This window comes from Poecilia mexicana, unplaced genomic scaffold (genome assembly GCF_051168715.1).
Source record: "Poecilia mexicana isolate PSO_F unplaced genomic scaffold, ASM5116871v1 scaffold_1, whole genome shotgun sequence".
Classification (NCBI taxonomy): domain Eukaryota; kingdom Metazoa; phylum Chordata; class Actinopteri; order Cyprinodontiformes; family Poeciliidae; genus Poecilia; species Poecilia mexicana.
In genome coordinates, this window is record NW_028263370.1 from 22248164 (window position 1) to 22261555 (window position 13392).

At 40.1% G+C, this 13392-nt stretch overlaps 1 protein-coding gene across 1 annotated transcript in view; it reads right to left on the reverse strand.

The window, feature by feature from the left end:
- cntln (centlein, centrosomal protein) overlaps positions 1 to 13392 on the reverse strand; it is a 120475-nt gene that overhangs the window by 38072 nt on the left and 69011 nt on the right. The window contains exons 19-23 of the mRNA XM_088006486.1: positions 10692 to 10910; positions 8207 to 8304; positions 3185 to 3311; positions 1710 to 1847; positions 835 to 1020 (exon numbers count right to left, since the gene is read on the reverse strand). Coding sequence (XP_087862612.1) covers positions 835 to 1020; positions 1710 to 1847; positions 3185 to 3311; positions 8207 to 8304; positions 10692 to 10910 — 768 coding nt within the window. The remainder of the gene's footprint in view (positions 1 to 834; positions 1021 to 1709; positions 1848 to 3184; positions 3312 to 8206; positions 8305 to 10691; positions 10911 to 13392) is intronic.

A 13392-nucleotide genomic window follows, 5' to 3' on the forward strand; every position in this document is an offset into this window, starting at 1 on the left:
CCACTACCATACCTCACAGTTTGGAAAGTGTGCATGTTTTCTGTAATATGTTTTCTGTAATTGGCTTCTTCTCTGTGAGCGGCGTTTCAGCCCATTCAGAACTCGGCTCATTGTGGATCATGACTCTCTTACCAGACTCGGCTGACATTTTTGCGAGGTATTTTGCTTCTGATATGAATCAAAACACTCTGACTCCAAAGGAAGTAATGTGAGACTCTCTAAAAGAAATGCTCTCTCCCATTATTTTGGTTTTCAGCAAACAAAAATAATTCAGGTAGGCAAAGGCTGAATTAAAACACAAAACGTTTAATTTGGTTTAATGTTAAACAGAGAGAAAAAATGCTGTCTTTTCATTCATTGTATGTAAATATCTGGTTTTAAATGTAGACAGCTAATGTCAAGAAGGTGTTAAAATTCAAACTGTCCACCAGCTAAATACAGTAACACAGCTTCAAAATTAGATCTCAAAGCTTCCCAGTGGAGATCCCAGTAACTCTACAGCAGGGGGAGACGCATCATTACCGCTTCTTCCTGCTGGAGCCATGAAATCACACAACTGAGCAAAAATCTACAGTCAGACTTTTGATTACTTGTGTCTGGATCAATCGATCTCCAGGCTTTATGAAGGTCTGAGTATTGTTCTTTGGACTTTGTCTACGTTTGTAGTCCAGTATCTGAGGCTTTTTAGATGAATGTTTTTCTGAGCCATCAGGTCTCAGTTAGAGCTGCACAGACAGAAAGCTCCTCAGTGCTACTTCGTTTGTGTCAAACAAATTCAACCTTTGCCTAATCACTTCTAAAACTTTCTGAAGCAGACAAGCGGCTCTGCTGTACCTTGATGAAGCAGTGCAGCTGCTCCACCTGCGAGCCCGCCTGACCCAGCCGTCTCTGAAGCCGGTCCAGGGCCTGGGAGCTGTGCTTGGTCAACCCCTCCATTTGCTCGGTGGCGGTCTGTTCCAGGGCGGACAAGGCCTGCTCACTGGCTCCAACACGCGCCTGCAGGGCCTGGATCCGCTGCTCCTGACAGAAGAAAAATAACCCACAAAAAAATAATCCACAGGAAACAAAAAAATAATCCACAGAAAACAAAAAAATAACCCACAGGAAACAAAAAAATAATCCACAGGAAACAAAAAAATAACCCACAGAAAACAAAAAAATAACCCACAGGAAACAAAAAAAATAACCCACAGAAAACAAAAAAATAACCCACAGAAAACAAAAAAATAACCCACAGAAAACAAAAAAATAACCCACAGGAAACAAAAAAAATAATCCACAGGAAACAAAAATATCCGGATCATATTGGTGATAAAATATGATCAAGATATTAGCAGGAAATCTCCATGTGAAGACCAACCAAACTAAACAATGCTTTGCTTTTGTGTCTATTTCTATACTGAGCTTCAACAGAACAACTGAATAAAATGTGAAAGAGTCAGTACAAAGCGTCAGATATACAGATAAAACCAGATGTTTACATACACTGAATAAAAACACAGTTTCGTCTCATTGTCTGTGGTTGAATCAGGTCAAACGTCTCTTGTTTTCAGAGACGTTTGAAATAGTCCTAAATTATTTCTATTTGCTAAATGCATGAAAAACTTATTGAGAGCATTTTTTAGAGATTTTCTTTTGTAACTTTCTTCAGATTCAGAAGTTCACATACATTTGTTCAGTAGGGACAAGTATTTTTGGTGGTTTCTAACCTTTTTCTCCATGTCCTCTTTCAGTTTTGCACAGGACGCCTCATGCTGGCCTTTCTCTGTTGTTGCAACATTTAACCTCCTCTTCAGGGATTCAATCAGCGCCTTCCTGTTGGAGGCTTCCTCCGAAAGCGTTTTCACCTGGACGGACAGAGAGAGCAGTTAAATGCACACAATCTAACTTTATACAGTATACAGTTCCCTGCAGAAATATTCACCCTCCAAAGTTTACGTTTTTGTTATCTGAACTGGATTTTCTTTGCAAAGTTTAAATGTGAAGTGTGAGACACATTGGAACTCACCCCTCTTTACTTTGATACCCCTAAATAAGATTCACTACAGCCAATTCCCTGCAGATATCAGTTATTGATGACAAATAAAAAACTGACAGTATGATTTTTGTTGCTTTCTCCACTATTTGTTCCATGACAGAATGAATAAATACGAGTAAATTCAAAAATATGATGAAGTGCATTTACTGTGTGCAAGTCAATGATGTAAATCAAAACGTTTTAAAGTTTATGGCATCCTGAAAAATCCCATTTGAAATGTTTTTCAAGAATAATATGCGTGTTTGTGGCACTGTGAATGCCACACACGAAGTAATAAACAGGATCTTAATCATAAGAAATGTTAATCATAACATTTATTATCAGAATACTAATACAAAAGGTCCATATCATCCACTCCTACATGTACCACTTTGATAAATGCCAAGTTTTCCAGCTCCCATCATCTTGGCAGCCATTTTAAAACAGAAGTTGTTTTTTTTTCTTCCGTTTGTGGTGTAACATCATAAAAATAAAATAAATAAAAACCAACATCTAATCCATTGGTTCCATTTTTACTCAAACATTCAAGTTTCTTCTCGCTCCCTGCTGTTTGCTCCTCTAAGTTTTTGCCTGTTGCACAAAAACAGGTTCAGCACCACCAGTGGAACTGGAGCCAGATTTTGAGAACTGCTGCTTAGAATAAAAACACATCCATACATTTAAATATCTCAGACATCCAGATTTAGATCCAAGGAAGAACTTGAAGAAAGACTTGGAAATTGCTCTTTTCAGAATTTCTCTATGCAGTGTGATGGAGAATCAGCAAACATTTCAGTCCAAAGAGCTGCACAGCTGGCAGAGAAAACAAACAGCTGTTTTTCTACTGAAGGTTTGTCTACAAACTGTTGACTCAGTGCAACAGCTTTCACTCTTTTTTATTATTTGTTGTAAAAGCAACAGCTGTAATGACAGCTAATGATGGTTGTTTGCCTCTGTGTTGCCATGGCGACAGGTCCAGGGTGTCCATTAGGGACACTAAAATTAAATTTAATTGAAAAACAAAAAAAGAGAGAGTCCTGGTTGTTACCTCAGCTCTGACACTAACGATGCATTCACTGTTATAGTGGCTCTAAATATGCAATCAAATGGTTTGAAAGTGTTTTGTGAAAAGAGTTCAACCGTGATGAGACAGAGACGTCTGTCCACCTTCTTGTCCAGGTCCTCCACTTGAGCCCGGTAACTTCTCTCCATGTCCTGCAGGACCTTTAGTCTGGTCTTCAGGTCCTCCACCAGCTGCCTTTTCATGGCCACATCTCGCTCAGCGTGGCTCACCCTAAAAGAAGATGCAAAAACTTAACACAGAAATAACACAGAGAACGACACACACACGCGCACGCACGCACGCACGCACGCACGCACGCACGCACGCACGCACGCACGCACACACACACACACACACACACACACACACACACACACACACACGCACACACGAGTAGAGCTGGCAGACGCGGCGTCCCAACGCGCTGCATCAGCCATGACAGCTCATTATGACAACTAAATACACTGGCATGCTGCTTGGATAAGTGGAGGGGCGTAAAACGGGGATGCATGTATAATTCTAGCTGGCATATATTAGAACAAATGCTCTGGCACCGAGCGCCGCTTTAAGTGTTACTGGGGAGTCCTTTTTGACAAACGGCGTCTCGAATCAGCCGCGACAGCAACGCGGCATTTTAATGTTTATCATTTTACAGCTCAGACACATAAATGCTTCAACAGGGAGGCTTTCTGCGGAGGAGGCCGCTTACAAGGGAGACTTCCTGTTTGTTTCAGAGGGAGTTCCCATAAGACAGGGCTCTGCAGCCTGTACAGTCCAAACACACGATTTAACATTCAGTCCTGCTAAATAAAACCCGCTTAGAGCCGCTAACATCACCTGACCTTTTAAAATATGACAATTTAGAATTTTTAAAGGGGCAGTAATATGTAAAATCAACTTTTTTGAGATTTACATCATGTTTTGATGTTATTCCCTCATAAAAAACCTTAATTGCCTTAATTATTTCATGCATGTTTGAGAAATCCTCTAATCTCCATGGTAACCAGTCAGTTGTGCAAAACACCTGGTTGGACTTAGGCCCGCCTTCAGGGCACAGCTCCTCCTCCAAGCTGCAGTTTCCAAGCTGTTGCCTCCCAGAGAAGCCCTCCCACATTCAGCTCCTTCAGACTAGCCAGGACCAATTAGCAAACACCAGGTGGAGCTACTTTTAGTGAGGTTCTGTTGTGGAAATTCAATGCCATGGAACCTGGATGATTAATGGATTATCCAGGTTCCATTAAAAACTGGATGATTCTTTACCATGTTAACCAAAGTTATGAAGAGATGTTTTGAAAGGTCCAAAGAGCCACTTGTGGCTGTGGAGCTGCAAGTTGCAGAAAGACAAACAGTGCCTTTACGTTGTAAACTGTTTACCCCTGAACTGTAGCAATCATGCAGCGCGTGTCACTTCCTGTGTCAACAATCTTCTCTATTTACATACTTAATATTCTTGATTTCTTCTTTTAAGTGGTCTGAGTGTGTTAGCATGTTTTATTCTGTTTTCATAAAAGGCAGATATAAGGCATTTTCATGGTTGTCTAAACCTCAGGGAGCTGGAACAAATAGAATAAAGATCATAAGGATGCAGTTAATTAAGCGGATTTTTTTAATTTCAAAGATGTAGTGGCTTCTCTTCTCTCTCTCACACACACACACACACACACACACGCACACGCACACACACACTCAGAGTGTTGTGTGTTTTAAATAAACAGATGACGCAACGATCCAGCAAATGCCTCCATGTGAGCAAATGTCCCCGTCTCTCTAGGAGGGTGGGCTGGTTAAATAAGTGTGAGCTTGTCCTATTGGAGTGACATTAAATTAAATGAGAGCCGAGTCTAGCCTGGGGACGTTGGGGGGGGAGCAGCGCTGGCTGGTTACCCCATGGGTTTGGCCATTAATGAGAAAACCCATATTGAACCTTTCAGATGACTGTCTGCTGTTGACTTAAAGACGGAGAGCAGCAATAAGCGCCCCGGCAGCTCCCCCTGCCCCGCTGCTAATGGCAATTAGACCCACAACATTTATTCTAGATGTTCTTTTTTTTCCTCCCACACCCCAAAAAGAATAGAGGATAAAAAAGAATGAGCGATACGCAGAACTTCTGCCGGATCGTATGATCTCTATTTATGAGCGTTAGTGGGAGCGAGAAGACGAGGAGCCTCCGACTGCATCGCGATCGCTCGCACGTTTGTTCCCTTTGTTCTGCGCTTGTTGCCGATATTGTTCATCAAACATGCGTGTATTGTAATAACAACAGTCAGCGGTGTGCGGAGCGTTAGCGAGGAGCGAGAGAGCACTTTTCTGTGTATGTTGTTAGGAGTGAAGACAGGGTGGATGTTTCATGTGGCTGATAGACAACAGGGCTAAAGATGAAAGCAGCAGCTTCATAAATAAGGCAGGGCCATAGTGCCGGATATTGACTGAGGACATGCCGGTGTACTTTGAAATTCATTTCTTTTTTTCCCTTTTTTTTACCCCCCCCCTCTTCTTCTCTTCTTTAAGGCAAAGCAGCCTTGCTCCCTGTGCGTGTGCTGAGATGTATATTTCAGAGACGTCTAGACATGTCTTTCATTCTGAGAAGGAGTCCCTCCACGGAGGAGCAGCAGGCCGAAACTTACATCCAGAGTTGCGTTTGAGCGACAAAAAGATGAAGGAGAGGCAACGGATGTCGCGAGAAAACGGAGCTGTGATCCTTGGTGCTTTGGTCACACGCAAACACGCGCCTGCGCCCAGCTCTGATCGCAAGCACAACCTGGATGTATTATTGAGAATGTCAGGCAGAGGACAGAGCACAGCGGACAAACACAACCAGAGGAAAGCCAAGTAGTTCTTTGTACCTTTCTGAAAGTGCAAATGCAAGACGTGGGTCAGATCTCAACAGTGAATCGTCTACAGCGACGCATGCGGACTACGTAATGCAGTAAAAGCTGAACTGAGAGACTCGACAGGGGCTGCTGCCAGCCGCGTCTTTAACTGCTTCCCAGATTCGTCTCCATTAGCAGATCCTGCGCGGCTCATCTCTGTTTTCGTAAACATCGCAAAGGCAGTAAAGGCCATTTACTGAACACAATCGGTTAGATTGACAGCTGACTGGTTTCATTGATTCACATGTAATTTACGTGAGAAGGCCGGATGTTACAAACTCCAAACAACAACATGGCAGCCAACGCATGGCGGACATGGCGTCTGCAATCAAACTGTAAAAACACAAAACCTTACCAAGTCTAATTTCTAATGCAAATATCTTGGTACACTTTAAATAAGATAAAACTAACTTAAAAGTAACTTGTTTTAAACCATTAGTTCTTCCTAGTTTTTAAAAAGTACTTATTATTAGTGGTACTTTATTATTTCACTTGTAATGAGACATTTTTCCCATGTTACAAGTGAAATAATCTTCCAGTGGAACTAGTTTTTGCAGTGCACAGAGCTGCTTGATGCGAGTTTAATCTTGAGCAGCACCAGGAGGAAATGCGTCAATTGTTTTAGCAGAATGATCATGATTTCTCGGCCCTGCAGGAATTTCACTGGAAAAAGCCAAGACCAAGATGTGCATATAACTTTTTCAATATTCCACTAATGCATTAAAAAAAGCCACAATTTCGCAATTCATGTGTTTCCATTAAATAAGAAATGAAATAAAAATCACACATGAATAAGTCGGTTCACGCATTAAGTCATTAAAAATCCTGGTGGCAACAGATGAGATATGTTCATAATTCAGCCACGGCTCTGGCGTAGATCAGCCAGCAGATGAGACTTTGGCGTCTTATTCAGGCGTTGGAGCACGAAGCCTCTTTGACTGAGCAGCGGCTACGTATGCAGTGTTTTGGGGAAATCAGTGATTTTACAGGAAAGCTGTGGATTGAACACTTTAGAATGGCAAACTCCATTTCTGATGCTGTCAGAGCTCTGGTGGAGCCTCCTGCACATTGTTTCAAAGAGGCCAGTGCCTATAAAGAAGTGTGTTGCTGCTCTATGCAAACATGCCACAAATACTAACAGAAATGCAGCAAGCAGGATTTCCAAAGTTTGCTTTTACCAAATAAAATTAGAGTAGGGTAGTAACTCGTTACATTTACCTGAGTAATCTATTGGAAAAAAGTTACTTTTTACCTTTAATGAGTAACTTTCTTATGACGCATCGCTACTCTTACTTCAGTAAAGCTCCTGGGTTCTCTGCACACTGTGAGTAAATTCACTGAATGAAGAACAAACTCGTTACACAAACCTGCAGTTTCTGTTAAAGTTTCATAAGTTTTATATTTTAAATTTAGGAAAACGTTTTCTTTGCATAGGTTTGTTGTGTTATTTATACAAAGTATTTTGAGTAAAAAACTTCATATTCGTATTTAGATACTTCAGCAGCCTTTTTACCAAATACTTTATTCTTACTTGAGTAATTTCTTGAACAACATGTTTTTACTCCTAGCTGAGTAAAAACATGTTGAAGTCGTGCTGCTCGTCCTTCAGTAAAACCTTTCCCCAGCTCTGTGTGTGGTTTCTCTGTCCCGCCTCCATCATTTCTGTCCAATGGGAGCAATGATCGTCAGCTGTGTGGCTTTGTTTAAAAATTAAAGTCTAAAAAGCACATTGTGAAAGCAAACCTTACCAAGCAAAAAATATATAAAGTTTGCCTTTGATCCAGACTAAACAAGCGGATGAAGAGACTTTTCTGACCCTAAAACACTGAATAAACCGTTGTCGCAGTGAAACCGGGTGGAGACACAGAAACTGGTCAGAGTCTAAATCATGCAAATTTCTCGTTCCACTTCACAACACAATGTGACATAAGTTTGTAGCTTCAATGCAACAAAACAGAAAAAGTTTAAGTGGTACGACTCTTTGTGCGCTGTGTTATCTCTAGCTGCTCATATTAACATCCCACACTGTTTTCTTTGAGTTGCTGATGAAGCTGCAGCAGAGAGAGGATCGCCACATGGTGGAATCAAACACAGCAGATGAGAGCTGCACAGAATGCATTAAGACACACAGACAGAGGGATGGAGACACAAAGAGGTGCAGGGGGGGAAAAGGTGCATCGCAGAGCTACAACAACAAACAGCCGGGATCACGAAGAGGACAAGCAGCACTAATTAAGACAAAGGTGTGTAACTAACTTGTCCTGCAGCTGGCTGAGCTTGTCCTCCTTCTCCTGGAGCTGTCCGCGCAGGGCTTTGTTAGCCGCCATCTGCTTTGTGGCTTCAGCGTTCGAGCTCTGGGGAGAGGGCACACGGTACGAGCGTTTGTTAATGTGTTTCAGCCCGGCTGATGGCGGGTCAAGCACAGCACGCCTTCTCATTATGGTAACAGTGGAAGGCAAGAAGGCGCTAAAAGAGGTTAAAGAGAATAATACATTTTATAAAGTGGAAAGAATAACCCACACCTTCAATACTGATAAAAAAAGCATGTGTAAGGCATCTAAGGAGTATTAAAAAGCGCTGAAAGAATAATTGGATTAATTGTGATAAATTGATTATTGAAATCAACTAATTTAGTGATTGATTAATCATTAACTGGAGTATAAAAAAGGCCAATTTGCTGAAGCAACAACATACTCATCAAGAAAAAGACGTTCAAAATGTCGTAAATTTTACATTTAACATCAGAAAACTTTCGTTTGTAAATAAAAGTTTTACTCTGAACTTCTCAGGTGGCAGTTTTAGCTTCACCCACTTAAAAACTGCAAACAAATCTCCTTTTAAACATGCTTTGATATTCAATTATTAATCAGCTAATCCTAAATCATACCTCGCTGTATGTCGAAGTATGTTTTTTAACTGCATCCTTTGCTGCAAATGAACAAGCATTCACTAAAGGAAGGCTGTCACTAAATTTTAGGCCATAAAAATAAAGTTTACAAAAAGGAATTTAATCATTTAATCATTTGCATATTTTAATGTATTTCTAATATTGTATAAAAAGGTTTAAAGAAAAAATCTGCATAATTGGTCAAATTTCCATTGATTAATCGTCAGACTAATCAATAGATTAGATCAGTTGAAGCCCTTGTGTTAAACACTTGTGCCTACGAAACAAAGGACGTCATGATGTCAGCTTATAAAAATGATGAACTCTTGGTTTGAAGGCCGCTGTCTGGGGGAAATGCTCCACTGCAAGCTGTTGTTAAACATGCGCCTCCGTCGCCTCCCTCTCTGTTAAGGTGTCACCTGGCATGACTTCCTGAGACGTGTGCACCGACAGCAGCAATCTGCTCGGTGACGCTGATGAGCGGGCTGCTGAGAGGGTGATAATGTCGCGGTGGCGCTCGCACCTCCTTCCCCGCCATGCAGGGCGCATCGCCACTGTTACCCTCCATTTCTCATCTTTCTGACAGCTACTCTGAAATAAGATCAATTGGTATGAAATGCTAATTCATGTTGAAATCACATGCAATTTCAGGTGATGCAGTGTGTAAATTAAAAAGGCGGAAAACTTTGTGCTTTTTTTTCTTCTTGCATGATCTGAAAAGTAAAACCTTGACAGAGTTTCTTGCAGAAGCTTCAAGGACTTTGAGGCTTTCAGTGAAATGTTAAAGTGCCTCAGAAATTGATATTTGATGAAATCTGAGAGACTTTTTTTCCTCAACTAAAAATGCATGTTTAATCCTGGACTGCTGGGCTGTGGAACAGTGCTGCAGCTAGAATGGCCACAAGAATAGTAAAGAAATACACATACTTTAACTAAGGATGTCAACGTTAACGCATGCGATTAATCTAAAAAGTTTAACACATTAACATGACGTAAACCAGATGAATCACTTTTAGTCCACAGAAGCGATTTACACGATCATGTACAGCACTCAAAAACACCACAGTTGGAGCGGACGCCCCGTACACAGAGGTTATTCGCCCAGACGCCGCCGTCACAGGTTTGGTTCCTTTACTGATAAAGGAACAAATAAAGTCCACTAGTGCCAAAAATTCTCTGAAAAAGAAACCAAAAAAATAAAACAGAACAAGAAACATTGCGATGAACGTTAGGAAAAAACCAAGGTAGCATGTAGCCTGCTTATCGCAACACTGAAACACAATCAGTTTTAGTTAAAGTTTCTTGATCACATTTGAAACAAAATGCCTTCTTTTAAACCTTCCCGAATATTGTCATCTTCCTAAATTAACAGCCTAAGAAATTTCTAGCCAAAAGTGATTTTACATTTTGTTCTGGCGATAAAAAGGGGTTTGTTTGTTTTTTTTGTTGTTGTTGTTGCTAAAATCACTTTCAGAAAAAAGTGGCTCAGGCTGTTATTTCAGGGAGGTGACGACATGAAAATCTGGAAAACTGAGATGCTTGGTTTGAGACAATCTTATTTTGATAATGTACATTTTTACATTTGAACAAAGGTAAGCATCATGGTTAATCTGGATTAATCCCAGTGGTAGCTTGTGATTAATTGTTTAGAATGCAGATATCGATGCAGATTTCCTTTAAAATCACACAAACGGATTTGACATTTTTACACTTTATTCATTCATGCCCCACAGAGCAAAAAATTAGAAATGAACACATTATTTAATGCTATCATCCTATTAAGAGATTTATCCTAAGAGGCATGCACAGCAAGGTGGAGAACGAGGGTAGATGATTAACCCAATAAGCACTGACCTTAAGTCTGACTTGAAGCTGCTTGACCTCGGCCTCCAGGGACTGGAGGGCCGGTCCGGTTCTGCCCTGACAGGAACACTCAGTGTTTGCTGGTGCAGTGGGTGGTGCTGCTGGTGGAGGTGTAGCTTTTGGGGGGAGCGTAATCCGCTTCCACTGCTCCAGCTCCATCTCCAAAACCTTTTTCTGCTGCTCCACACCAGCCAGGTCAGAGGTCAGCTTCTGCAGAGTTAGCCACAACAGGATTGGTGAGCCAGTCAGGGGGACAAAACAAAAAAAAGTTGAAGTTGGGCCTACTCGCAAAAAAAACGTGGAAATATTTATTTCTGTTTTGGCGTGGAGGGAACTGAAGAGCGATAACGAGCTGCAACGTATTGTTGCATGATCCGACCAACAATAACAGACTGAGCTAATGAAGGAAACTGTATCCTATTACCTGCAGTGATGCTGTAGGGCGAGGGCATATACATTCACAGAACATTGTGTGCAAACAGAACCATAAGCATTTAAATTAATAATCATGTATATTAAGATTTATGACATGTCCACAGCACTGTATATCTATTCACTTGAGAGCAAATTAACTTAATCAGTTACATTTTTCTATAGGTTTACAACACGTTTTTCACTTATAAAATTCCATCACTTTCCAGACTCACATTCCCAGATTTTCCTGTCAATTTTTAGTAAATAAAACAGTTGAGTGTAAATGTGAAGTTTTTTATTCGGAGGAAAGGGATTCAAATATGTCTAAGTATTCTGCAGACGCCATAAGAAGACAAACTGAAGTTAGAAAGTAAGTAAAGACGTTAGTATGCTAGTTCTAAACTAAAACAAACTGTAAGGTAGACATTATTAAGTCAGTGGCTGAAATAGTTAAATGAATTATTAGGTAGTGAATGAGTTATTAGGTTAGTAACAATGATGGTAGTTAATTGTGTAAACTAGTAAATACTAGTGAGTTGGAAAACACATTAGTAAGTTATTATGTCAGTAAACAAGTTAGAGTAAGTTAGCTGTGAGTCAGTAGGTAGGAAAATAATTGGGGTAACTTAGTTATTAAGTACATATGTTTGGTTTCAAGTAAGTGAGAAAGGTCTGCATTTGAATAACTGAGTTTAGATTAATTAATAATAATGCTATCATCTGATCAGGTACATCTCAGTGTATCAATGGTTCTAAAGAGATCAAGATAAACCACACATCTGTGGCAAATATTAAAGTGAGTTCCTGTCTTCCTTATTAGGAAATACGACCTATAATCACATCACTGCAACTTTGGCTCAATATTGCAATGATTAACTGATACGGTATTGTGTCAAACATGAAAAATGCTTAATGGCACAAATAGGAGACATGATACATGGAAATACTTCTGACCGTGTAAAGCAAAGCTGGAAAACACAGCAAGCCAACACACACGAATGAAACCACAGATTCCCCAGGGTTTGCTCTCTGCTCTGCATACATGGAGGTTATTGATATCTGGTTGCTGGCTGACACCTTTTAATAGAATCCCTCTTGTTTTAGGTTTCCTCTGCTCTGCTGAAGGCACACAGGCCGCCTCCCCTGGGAGCCTGGGGGAGAGGAGCGGGGAATAAAAAGTGGGGATATGGCCCCAGTGGCAGCAGAGCACGAATTAAGAGAGGCATTGATGACACTTCCTGTAAGACAAGCTTTGATTTCACAGGCCATTTTCAGCGCTGGTGAGAAATGACACTGACACAGACGGATATACTGGGAGGAGGAGAGGACTCCTCTCTCTCTGGCTCCGCTTTCTCTCGGCCTGATGGGATCACTGGAGTCAACGGCAGCCGGACAAATAATCTGAATATTAGCAGAAACACACAGTGGAGCAGCAGGCAGCGCTGCTGAAAGACCGTCCTGGGCAGATGTGGACAAAGGACCCAAAAATTATACTCAACAAAGAGTTTTTACTCAAATAAGAGTAAAAAAGTATTTGATAAAAAGTCTATTCAAGTACTGAGTAACTGATCAGCTTATCAATCATTTAATCTTTTAAAATAACATAAATCAGACAGACCAAAATATAAAGTTAAGAAGAAATTTTGGTATTTTAAGGACCAAAATGACAATAATTCATATAAGTAACAAAAAATTTAATCAGGCAAAAGAAAATGTTTCTAAATCAGTTCCTTCCAATAAAAAAACTTATGAAACTTTAAGAAAACTGAAGGTGTGAGTCTGAGTCTCACACCTGGTTAAACCATGTTTTAACCATGTTTTAGCAAACATGGTTAAAACATGTTTGTTTCTCATTCAGTGGGTAGAAAATCCACAAGTTTTAGGTAAAAGTAGAGCAACGTCATAATAAAACTACTCAAAAGTAAAAATTACAGCATAGTAAAAATGCTCCTAAAGTACTTTTGTTTTTATTTTTTCCAAAAAAAGTTACTCAAGTAATTGTAATTGAGTAATCGTAACTAGTCCAGGGTCTTTCTACATGGAGTTGATGTTCTCCCAGTGAATGCCTGGGTTTCCTCCCAGGTATCATCGTTTATCGTTTATCATTATACATTTATTGTTATACATTTCTTATGTTAAGATTTTCATTTATTATTGTCACAATAAATTCCAATTAATTATTTTTAAACTAAAATTGTGTTTTATAATTTTTCTCTATTGTTTGTTCAATAAAGACGTACCAATAAATTTGAAAATATGATTAACTGTAGTTTATTCA